At 39.5% G+C, this 12450-nt stretch overlaps 1 protein-coding gene across 3 annotated transcripts in view; it reads right to left on the bottom strand.

Moving 5' to 3' along the window:
- The window catches only part of TTC7A (tetratricopeptide repeat domain 7A), a 172364-nt gene that overhangs the window by 96880 nt on the left and 63034 nt on the right, over nt 1-12450 (bottom strand). For all 3 annotated transcript variants that reach the window (XM_041476948.1, XM_041476949.1, XM_041476950.1), the window contains 3 exons: nt 11423-11540; nt 5381-5438; nt 1947-2019 (listed from right to left, as the gene is read on the bottom strand). In XM_041476948.1, the coding sequence (XP_041332882.1) occupies nt 1947-2019; nt 5381-5438; nt 11423-11540 (249 nt within the window). The remainder of the gene's footprint in view (nt 1-1946; nt 2020-5380; nt 5439-11422; nt 11541-12450) is intronic.

Here is a 12450-nt window from a genome sequence, read left to right as displayed (position 1 = left end):
GGAAGATTAATTGCTCCAGATTTGCCTGGCACTCTACTGGTCAGCTGCCTCTCTTGCTTTGTTCCATGAAAACACTCTCTTATCTATGCAAGCTGATACCTACATTTTTCAATGCTGGCTACAGTTACCTCATTTATGGACTCTGACTATGGAAACAAAAAGGCCTATTTTTTGAGAAAAACATTCAGGTATTATATTATAACCTACTATGTAGAAAAGACCTGATTTATTGGTATTATAGCATTGCCTGATGAAAGCCTCAACTGTGATGTTCAATAGTTAATGCAATCTATCAAAAAAGGTATCATTTATCTTTTCAGTTAATCAGAAAGAGAATATATTAGATACTTTAAATAATTAAGGATATTAAAAATGCATTACCAAATGTATATCATTAAGTAAACCGGCAAAAGAAGAGTAGGGTATTTTACAGCAGTCTAAAAATAAAGATGTCTCAGGTATCTCCTCTCTGTCCAAGCATGCGTTAAAGATTTATATCTCACTTGATGGGAGCAGAGCAGGAGCACCATCGCAGGGGTCAGGCTGACACTACATAATACACTGAGATCACACAGCTGTGGGAGCAGAGGCGACTGGCACAACATCAAGGATGAAAACACACAGGTGAACTAGACAAAAGAGGAAAGTGAACACGGAGACAAGAGACTGAATGGAAAGAACAGGAGGAAAGGGAAATGAAGCAACAAGAGAGATGAAACAGCACTGCAAAGACAGGCTACAACCAGAAAAAAAAAGGGTAATCAGTTAAAATGCCAGTAACAGTGAAAACAACAAAAAACCAATGACCACAAAAATCTTAATTTTATTTTTCAGGATATTTCAGCTGAAAAGCTGTAATGCTTTACTCATGGCAAGCAGAAGGGGCAGCAAATCAGACCATCTCTCTATGAGGCAAAAGCTGTGAGAAAAAAGGGTAGCTGGGTGTTTTTTAATGAAAACCCTGAGCAAACTGCATCATAAAGCAGCCAGTAGGCAGATGAGAAAGTTAAATAAGCCATTTTAATTATCCTTTCTTATTGCAGGCTCACAGCACACTGCTCTCATTATGAAAGGGTTACAAAAGTGACATTATCAAGAGGGTGCTCTCTTGGAACAATTAGTTTAACCTAATGAACACACAGCTCCCCTAATTAGCTCAGGAAAGTAAGAAATACCCAACTGTTCAACTCTGTAGGGCAGACTAAAGAGAGAAAACTGCAGCAAGCAGAAGGCCTGACAAAGAAAGAAACTACAATGATGAAATTTCAAATCTAGCTGGAGAGGTATTTAAAAAACAGAAGCTGCTCCAAAAGAAGACTTTAGCTTTTAAACAGAAAGGACAGAGAAATACAACACCCCAATTTTAAGTAAAAGGGGCAGAAAAATAAAGCACAGTCCAAGTGGCTGGATTTTTTTTCCTAAAAGTGGTGCAGAGCATTTTCTGATCAGCTTCATTTTTATGAGTTAACACCTGCAGCAGCATTCAAATGCCAGCTAATCCCACTCGCTGCAGAGCTCCAGCACGCGTCAAAGCCTCGCGTCAAACGTGCCCAAGTTTGGAATAAAGCAATCCCAGCGCGCGATCTGGCACGGATACGGAACCCGGCATAACGGGAGAGCCCCTGGAGCAGCCTGCAGTGGGACACAGCATGACACCAGGGAACAGGAATAAACACACCTCGCTCATCCCACACACACAAGGTTGCTCCAAGACAGCTCAGGAGCTAGAGCTGAACACATTCCCTAGGGAAGGCCATTCCATGTGCTACAGAATTATTATTTTTAGAGTAAGAATTAAAAAATATTTTACATAAACATATTCTGACTGCTTGTTACCGGTTACAATGCAGGAAGGAAGGGACCCTGTTTAGCAAGCCTGGGTCTTGTTCAACTGGACTGTCGTTCCACCCTCCCATGACTCAGTGATTTCCAAATATTTCACATACCTGTCTGACAAGAGCCAGCTGCAGTGACAGGTAGAGGATGATCTGGTGATCTTCGGGGGCCAGGTCATGTGCTCTTTAAGGAAGACCACATAAGACAAAAAGAAAAGTGACTGTTAGATTGCGCTTTGCAGAACTCCTTCACCATGAGTCACATAAGCACAGAACAAAACCCAGTCTTCCCCCAAAGAAAACCAGTCCAGTAATAGGGGAGCACAATGAAACTAGACAAAAAGCAGAACAGTGCTGGCCTGGCTAAGCCAGAATCCCAGGAAAAAGTATGAGAAACACAGCTGCCAGGATGTTATACAACTTACATGCTCCTTTATTAAATGCCACTTAATATTTTGGAACTTGGATGACTAATAAGGAAAAAGTAGCACTGAGCGTATAACAAACCTATCAAAGCATTAAGTAATTCAGGTGATAGACATAGTTGTCTAACTTGTTCCTATACCGCCACTTTTCAAACATTAAGAGAGTGTTAGATTAGCACTGAAAAAGCAGTCACCATGAGCATGTAGAGGACTAAATATCAGGAGCCTCTGACACAAGCTGAGGCTCAAACATACAAAACATTTTCCACCCTGCAGCTTCTAGTTTAATTTTTGACAGCAGACTCCTAATTTGGAAAGGGAAGACACTGAGGGAGGAACGATTTGATGACAGGAGCTGTGCCTGGACCAACACCAAGGCCCTTACTTGTCAAACTTGGACTCCGAGATATTCCCTTCCAGCCCACAGCAGGCACTACACTGAAGTGAAGCCTTGGCTAGAGAAGGCTGCAGTGTCTCCAGAACCAGACGTGCAGGCCCTTAACAAAGTCTTGTACAAGGCAGGGAACAGGGATGGACAACCTGTCCCCTTTCAGACTATGCTAGGCACAAACTTGCAGTCTGAATTTGCCAGCCTGTGGAGAAGCCATTAACCAAGGCAATGATGGGATAGTGTCTTGAGGAACCCAACCTAGGAGGAAAGGTGGGGCAGCAGCTCATGCCACCTGGCAGCCCGCTCCAGGAACCAGTGGATTCTCTCCTTGTGACTCACAGAGCTCACTCACAGCTCTGCAGCACAGGGAAGTCATTTCACATGGGAGAAATGGGGAAGAGGAAGGTCCCTTATAGCCAATTAACATTCCTGACCTCTTTCTGGGCTGCATTCCAGACACCAGGGAAACCTGCACCTGCACTGCCAGGCCCAAAGTGAGCACAATTAATGCCCTTATGAGGGAGAAACGACAGGCTGACAACACTGGTCGTTAAAACCCATGCCAAAACTATTGATTTGCTAATAATAAACAAGTAGCAATAAAAGAATTCCTTCAGGAAGCAAACTACACACCATTTTAATGCCAGCCACTTTTCAAATACCATCTTGGCCTGTGAGCAAGAAGATTTTGAAGCTGATTTTTATAACTAATGGCTCTAGAACAAATTAATTTAGTATGGACTAAATATGTCCTGTAACTCTGTAAGCCAAGGTGGCACTCAAGTGTTCTGAAGCAATGCCAAAGACATCAACGTGCAATTAGTACAGGCGAGTCAGTAATTTCTCCTTCCACTTCAAAAAACACAAAAAAACTCCCAAACCCAAATAGCCACAACCCCCCCCACCCAAAAAAAATCCCCAATCTCCCAAAAAATTGCAACAAACAATAAAACTCCACAAGATAGAACCCAGCTTTGCCCTCAGGTGTTAGACAGAGTGAGCCACCTCTTTATAAAGTGTCTCTTGTGAAACCTTCAGTAGCTTCTCCAGCAATAAATAACAGGGGAAAGTTCACAAGAGTATAGCAGATGAAATTAATGATGCTTTTGGAAAGAAACAAAGGATTGTTCCTTTACTGCTCATTTTCCTCAGAAGGAATTAGAAAAACATTTGGTGCAATCTTCCAGCTAAAAAGGCCCCTTACAGAGATGACTACAGGCCAAACCATGGCCTGAGAGATCATACATTTTCTTCAAAAAAAGGCGAAAAACAAGGAAAATACAAAAAGGAAAAAAAACAAACTTAGGTATTTGGGAAAACACTAGTAATCAGCTCACTGTCACATTCCAGTTGGCTGATGTTTGAGTAACTAATGTTTGGCTAGAAGCTTGTCTGCCTCCTAGGCAGAGTTAAGATACTATGACAACAAGTCTCAGCCAATGGGAAAGGTCAAAGGATAAAAAAACAAGGAAGTTTAAAAGCAGTGCAGCACCACAATTCCTTAAAATTGGTCAGCAGTTAATGTATGACACTGGAGTCCATAAACTAGTGTGACTTAAAAGTAAAAGTACAGTCCTCATCCAAACAGTGAATGAATACATGGCTTTTAGAAGTTTTCTCTCTCAGACCTCCATAAGGTAAATACCCAGAACTGTATCTGTGGTTTCAGTTCTTGCACTCACTACAAAACCAGTGTAAGACAAACATGCTGGCCCTCCTTCTTGGTCAGCATCCGCAAAACAGCTAAGATCCTTTAACACTGTTCAAACTGTTAAACCTGTACTTTGAGATACCAGAGATCTCAAGTTTTCTTCACTGATGTAATTATGACCACAATAAATTTAGAATTACATACTTCAGCCCAGACTTAGACCACATAAGCTTCCATTTAATTGCTATCTATAGTCTGTAGGCATCTACATTTACAGTAGGTTGTAAATTGTGAATGTAATTGTACAAATGTAAATAACTGCCTGAACACCACCCAGTGTATTTTGGGTGGTGTAATTTAATCATAACAGAGTGAGGAAGCTCACACCTTACCTCTCAACTCCACAGAATGGACAAAAACGGGTTTTAAATCAAACAGTTGTACTTGAGGTCTCAAGTGTAGTTGCACAAGAGTGTAATTCGCAGTTGCTTCCAGGGTGGAGCCACTGTATCAATTTTCCCCAGAAATATAGGGATGAAGAAGAGGTGAGTGGTGCCTGCTTTGTACCGCTAGCTCTGGTGCCTCCTCTTCCAACAACAGCTCATGTAAACACTCATTAGCACAGCAGTTATTCTCTCCCCTAGGTGCACTGGTGCCAGGTCCCATAGCTGCCTACACCCTGATGGTGGAGGTACTTTCCCACCATAATAGAAATAGGATTTCAAGCCTGCTTCACACAGGAATTGAGACAAAATTAGCTTTCCACATCTGCCAGCTGGCATCATGTGAGGAAGCTGCATCTCCCAGCACTGTAGATCTCACTGCAGCTAATTTGGGGCTAAGGTTTTTTTCTGTAAGGTGGCAGAACAGCACTCTTACCTTGGATATTCAATCAAATAATCACTGCATTTAGCCATCACAGAAATGGTTTTGACAGACTACTGCTGAAACCTAATGAACTGTTTTCAAACTTTCCAGCAAGGAAGCCTTACGCAGAGAAAAAAGAAACACAAAAAGAAAATTTTTTCTGAATTAATGAAAAAAATACACAAAGCAAATCTGCAAAATTCCTACTCACCTCTCCAAAGTCTGAAGTGCTTTCTTGTTTAATTCATCCTGAGTGCTCTTTAGAGTAGCTGTAGGACAAGATACAATGCCATTTAAGCGCTAATTCAATGTTTCAGATCAAATAAATAAATGTATAGAGTATTTCAAACTGTGAGCATAAACACTATGGAAATCTCTGTGTATTTGTGCATGTGCTCATTCTGACATGAATTCTCAAATTCCTTCTTATTAAAGATTATTTTAAGTCCTTTGTTTGAAATACTGAAGCATTTTTTATTTACATATGCTACTGAAGGCGGCTGGAAGAAGGGGTTAAACACTAACTAGATAGCAAGAAGACATCTAGTTAGAGAAGGCCCTCAGCCAGACTGCTGCAAATGCTACAAGCAGTAACCAGCATCTCATTCTGACTCAGGTACAGACTGCCCCCACCACCATCTTTGTGTAGGAGCATGCTGCAGGTTGAACAGGGAGCACCAGCAGCCAAACTTACAGCTCAGTGACAAAACACCACCATCTTTGAGAGCACAACAGACTTTTAGGTTACTTCAGATGTGGCATTAGCCACTAATGCCCTTCTTCCATGCCTCTGATTGCTTGACTAGCGGATCCTGCTCAGTACAAACACGTGTCAATGTATACATTAATTCCTACCTAATACCAGAAAAGGAAGAGAAGAATCAAGCTCGTGTTATACCTGGGTATCGTAAGATATTATCAAGATCAACAGGAACAGAGGAAGAGCTTAAAGGAACACGGCTTTCTCAGATCCAAAACATCTAGAAACCTAGTGATGGTTTTTAGAAATGCACTGGCTGTCTTGTTCTGGTTCTTAGGCTTTCCGATTTTGCACAGCAGTTGTTTCTTGTTCTGCCTATCCTGAAATTGAGAGCTATTGATCAACACCATAAGGAAGTGATGAGTAGTTAATCCATCAGCTAACATCACCCATGAACGTATCTGATTTGATACATTAAGTCAGTGTATGCTCCAAAATAGAAAGCTACTAAGTAGTATATAATAATGCAACAAAGACAGTGAAATTCCAGTATTCTTAACAGTTGTTAAGAAGAAAAGAGATATGTTCTTCTGCAAGACCTGCAAAGGTAACCAGTTTCTTTGCATTCTGCAATATGACAGCGAGTGAAATTTTGTAAGTAAATTATTTGCTGCAGTAGCTATAGTGATCAGATGTTTTTTATTTCTACATCTTCCAACAGTTCTTCAGAACACCAGGTTCATTTGGGAGGAACAGCAACCTTCAGGATTTCCTAATCATAAAGATCAGAACTTGCTTAGGCCACAAAACCTACTTCAAGATTAAAAACTGATCCAAAAATTTGTATTTTAAATAATAAATTTAAAGACATGGACTTTCATGTAAAATGCAGCATCTATTAAAAACACATCATTCTCAGTAGCCTTAAATCAGGCCACAAAATACTGGATAAAGGTAACAAAGGAAGAAAATTTGGAATTTAAAGAACCAAGATTGATGTAAAAAAAATGCTTGAGGAGACATTGGAAAGGATTTGATCATACCTATAAACATTGCTATAGAAAAAAAATCTGACATTCTGTTTCTCAAGGAAACTACCATTCTTTAAGTTACAGAGCAATTCAGAAGATGTCACACAACAAGAAAGACTGAAATTAATGTTACCATTTGTCCCTCAAATTAAACACTAAATGGAAAACTAGAATGTCGAGCTTCCACCTGTTAAGACATTTGACTAATGTTCAGCTTGTAGCCAGAAAAAACACAAAATATGTTGTGGAAATGATGTGATTACTCTACAACTAGTCAGCTTTGCCTCTGCATTACTGGGAAACAGCATGTGACTCCACCTCCCACAATGTGGACTGCATCTTCAGCTACCACAAAGCTGGAATGCCGTGTGCAGCTCTGGCATCCACAACATAAGACATGGTGGTTCCATTGGAACAAATCCAAAAAAGGGCCATGAAAATGGTCGGAGGGCAGGAAGACGTCTCCAAAAGCTGAGAGAGTTGGCATTTTTCAGCCTGGAGAAGGGTCAAGGGAGGCCTTACTGCAACCCTCTTAATACTTCAAGAGGGTTTTTAAGAAAGACAGAGAGTAATTTTTTTACAGGTCCTATAAAGACAGGACAAGGGGTAATGGTTTTAAACTAGAAGAAGAAAGATTTAGATTATATACAGGAAGAAATTCTTTACTAGGAGGGTGGCAAGACTCTGAAACAGGTTGCCCAAAGACGTTGCAGATGCCATACCCCTGAATTATTCAAAGAAAACTGCAACCCACTTGTATCACTGAGAAGCTCTCACTTCAGACAAAGAAAAGTTTGCACTAAGGAAACAGAACCTGGTGGGTCTGATTAAACTTTTAAACTTCGTGCTCCATTCTCCCAGGTCAATAGCACCAAAGAATTCTTCAGTCCCTACCCAATTTTACTTCCTGCGAGCATGTCTGCTACAGTTCCATCAAATAAAACAAAATATGACTTATTACTAATATTAAAATAAGCTCCAAAAGCAGTCTGATCAATGGGAGAGCGGCACAGGGGTTTCTGAAACCCGTAAGATACAGTACTTTTGCAAATGCCACTTGAGCAGCCAAGATTTATTTTCTGAAGCACTTTGGGTTTTTAAAGCAGCTTCAGCCTTACTAAAATTCAATAGGTTCTTCAGCAGTATTTTGTACCTAAGTACAAAGCTCTGGATCACATTCAAAAACAAATGAGGACAAGTTCTGTCCTAGTAAAAGCAGTTAGAGCACAGTAGGAGTACTGAATGCATGGAATGAAACACAGTGCTGAGGATCAGAATCAACACTACAAACATAGGGACAGGAATCTAGTTCTAATCTTGTCCAATGGATTGAGCACCCATTAGCAGCTGAAGCACAGTCACATCTATTTATGTAAAACATTTGTTTTGTGGGAAAGGATTCAGTTTGTAATGTGCAAAACTGTTCCTTTATGTGAATCACAATATAAGAAGTGGGGATGACAGATAAATGGACTTCATAAATAAATTTCTGATCCAAACTGAAACACTGACATGCGTGCACCCTTTTGCAAATATGACTGAGTTTTGGAAACTATTCCCTTAAGTTAAGACAGCTAATATGACACAACATACAGTTTTAGCGCCGAGAATTATAATTAAAGATTGCATGCACTGTTATTTCCAAAAGCTAAAACTGTAAGTTTGTTCACTAATAATTTATTCACTTCTTAGTGAAAAAATTGGGGGGTTTAACACTACCAGTGCTGCCAGTACACTGACTGTAAAATCCACAAAGACTGACAGAATGAGTTTCTAATTCAGTCCCTGATCCATGACCTTCTACCAAAATTCTAAAAGAAAACAGAGATACAGCACACTCATCTCTGAAAAAATAATGAGGGACTGTTACATCTACAAAGATTTCACAATTTCTGAGGTGGTGATGGGAGGTAAGAAGAGCACTTGTTCACAATACATTCTCAACCTAGTCCTTCCTCTTCAGCCTTTGGTAAATTCATGTCACCTTTCCCTGTCTTCAGTAAATTCTTCACCAGACCTAAGGGAGGAAAAGTTGACAATACAGCTTATGTCAAAACTGGAAGTGTGGGAGGAAGACAAATGGCTTGCTGTTGACATTGACCCATTGGAAATTGATCTGCAGAAAATGGACATTAACTATGCACAGGAGGCTTGGGCTTCTAAGACTGAGGCAAAAGTGTAAAAGTGTCAATGGCTTCCTCTGAGGACACATTGTTCAGGTACTTCAATGAGACTTATTTCAAGAAACATGAAATTAAACAGTAAGAATAAGGAAGCTTTCCAGCATAAGTTTCAAGAAATCTTACTTCCTACAGGAGCTTTTTGCAAATCACAAAGGAAAGGCTTTAATACAACTCCTCAGTGCCTCTGTCACACAGGAAGAGAAATAATTATTAGAAGGTTATATTAAATAAAGTCTAACTTGAATGGAAGGCTGAAAGCTTTAAAAGGTAATTGGTCAAACGTCTCTGAGACACTTAGCTACCACTGAAAATACTGATTGACTGAAACTCATCTTAACTAGGAAGTTACACGAATCTCATATATACACACACATAGATGTTTGACTTGTCTGCATATGTCAGTAAGAACTGGTATAAATACAATGATAAACAAGATTGACAACATGAGGCAGGATTACATCACAGAACTGCTGTCTTTCAGCATGTTCTAGCTTTGCTTCCTCACTGTCATATGCTATTTTTTAACAATGCTAATGAAAAATGTCTTGCTAGTGCAAATTTGACATTTTCCAGTGAAACACAGTTCCATATTCATGACCATCATATGTATGCTTTTGAAAGACTTAATCCATTTTATTAAAATATAATCTGCAAAATGGAAATATACCCTTCGTACTTCCCTCCAATAACTGAGTGACTTGTCCTGTTGCCTTAAAGGCTAGAGATACAATGAGAAGGCCAATATATTCTGCAGTTTCAAAACATAAATCAGAGGCTAATCTGAATATAATCCAAGGCAGTTGTTGTGAAGACTGTTTGTTTTACATTAAAAAGGACATAATATTGAACTAGTCTATTGAAAACTCAAGATATTTCCAGAAAAAGAGTTTCCAACTCACATTTTGCTGTGCCAAAGTATTTTTAGATCTAGAGTATGGTATATGGCTCTCTATTCTTTAGAAACCACCTTCTTTTCATACTGAAGTTTACAAAGAGATCATAAGGGGCAGACATACAAAACCTTCTCTCCCCGAAAATAGTCTATGGGATCTTGTATAGCTTTACAACAGTTTAAAGAACGTCTAGGCAAAACGCCTTAAAAACTAGGCTGTTAAGCAGAACCCTATTCCTAGTAGACTTAATATATATATGTAAGACAAAGTTCAGGCTAGGAAGGACATACTTTTTGACATGAACTTTCTAGGGAGAACTAGTCTGAGGCAGAGAAATGGAGAACTGGAAAGAGCTGCCGTGCCTGTTAGCCTCCATGATGAAAAGCAGTTCTCAGAACAGCTGATCAGATATGGCTGGCTGAAAAACTACACCAACTTGTGGTACTGAAGAGCACAAGAACACTTTCTCAGACAAGTGCCTCGCAGAATTCTGGTATAAGTTGCAAGGCCTGCATATTCCATGATAACATAATAGAGTAATTTTAGCTTTGATTCAGGCTTCTTTGCTGAATCAACTTTGAAGAAGTTGATTTGTTTCTATGGAATCTCTATGACAGAAAAGTTATTACTTGCCTGAGGGCAGGAGTACCAAAATGATTAGGAAACACACCAGCTCAGCCATTATTCAAAGAAAATGTGTTAGAACATATGTTCACCTATGTTAGAAGCCACAGAATAAACAAAGACTGTTCCCACCTGTGAGCTTGATGAAGGGCAGAGCTAGAACTCTCCCAAACACTTCAAGCGCTTCTAACTACAAAGCACCAAATCTGCAGGAGCCCCTTGTCCACTCATTCAAAATCCAAGTAAGCAGCATTAAAATAAAATACTTCTTACATTCAGTGGTCTGTTTCTAGTCAATATCCACATGTACCAGTGAGGCAGATATTTTTATCTTGTTTACTTCTAAGTAAAAGAAACTACATCACAGAGAGGTTGAATCTCTGTGGGGAATCAGTACCACGCCAGGAACTGAAGTGAGGCATTTCTGACTCCAATTCTTGGATTGTATTTCTTTATGATTTATGAGTGGGTGACAAAAATATGAAAACAGATGGAAAGTTTGACTTTTTGTTGTGTAAATTAAGTGAAAAAAAAGTATTACAAGTATTCAAGTAGAGCACACCAAGCATTATCAGCTACACTCACATTATCGCCCCCTAAGTAATGACCTGCATTTCTTCCTTTACCTAATAACTTCACTTTTATTACCAGAGAAGACAGTTCTCTGAGCACGTGAACAGCTCCCATGTATCTTGTGATCTGATTGTTTTTCATGTCTAGTCAGCACTGAAGGCAGACTTTCTAATAAACTCCCACTGGTTGCACTGAAGACTTTGAACAAATGCTCTCTATATGACAACACTTGATGAACAAGTAACTCACCATCAGTAGCTTGTAGGCTGTATGTCAGGCCCAGTGCCAGATAACCCTTTGCTAGGGACTCTCCAGCATTCTCACCCAGGTCTATCACCATTTTAGCAAAGCGTTCTCCTTCTTCCAGCTGCAAAAGAGATAGGTTGAGACTTACAGGCATTTCCTCTATATTTGCTCCAATAAAATTTACCATTAGGCTTACCTGTAAGTGATCTGAGAGCCATTCACACAAAGGCTTTCAGTGACCTCAGTAAACACTCATAAAAAGGACAATGTAGAAGGTCAGATTAGCAGACCTCAGTGCACATGCTCCACAGTTTGGAGAAAAGTTTGGGTTTTTCACCCCAAACTCTTTCCAGATGTTTAAGATTAATCAAGGACACTATCTTATTTTATACCTTCTTTCAGGCACATTTCAATCATGCAGCCTTAAATGCAAATGCTGGATCAGCTGGACTACTTATATGCCATTCCAGTAGGACAGGTTTAGGAAAGGTCTTACAGGTTTCTTCCTTTAAAGGAAAACTGTTCAGTTTTGCCGTTTAGCAAATTTTACTTTCTTTTAAAACATTAGAATAAAACAAGAAACCACTAACTTCACTGAAAGCTCTCAGCTGCTGCTTGAAGTTCTGTTGCTACAAGGACGCAGAAATTTCAGGACACAAATTTTGATCTGAACTAACACACTACCTTGGCAGCTCTGGCTGTACTAACCACTTGCTGCATCTTTTGCAAAGACACAATTTCCTTGAAAATGCATTTTATATTATAGATAGAAATTGGAGGAGAGAACAGTCACAATCTCTCAGGATCAGTCTCCAAAGTGATGAAATACGTAAGCTGGTCTCCTCTACTACATCACAGACTGCTCCCCACAACTTCCTTTCGACACATATCTATCAGCATCTTTAAAATCTGAGTTACTGGCAATTTTAAATAAAAAGAATAAGTTAAATATTATTACAGAATGGAGTTTTTCTCATTTTTAACTTTAAACTCTCATTAATATCACTCACCCATTTTAAGTAGAAAAGACT

Source organism: Pyrgilauda ruficollis, unplaced genomic scaffold (assembly GCF_017590135.1).
Source record: "Pyrgilauda ruficollis isolate IOZ18807 unplaced genomic scaffold, ASM1759013v1 scaffold4, whole genome shotgun sequence".
Classification (NCBI taxonomy): domain Eukaryota; kingdom Metazoa; phylum Chordata; class Aves; order Passeriformes; family Passeridae; genus Pyrgilauda; species Pyrgilauda ruficollis.
The sequence above is the reverse complement of the archived record's forward strand: the minus strand, read 5'-3'. Positions and strand labels throughout refer to the sequence as shown.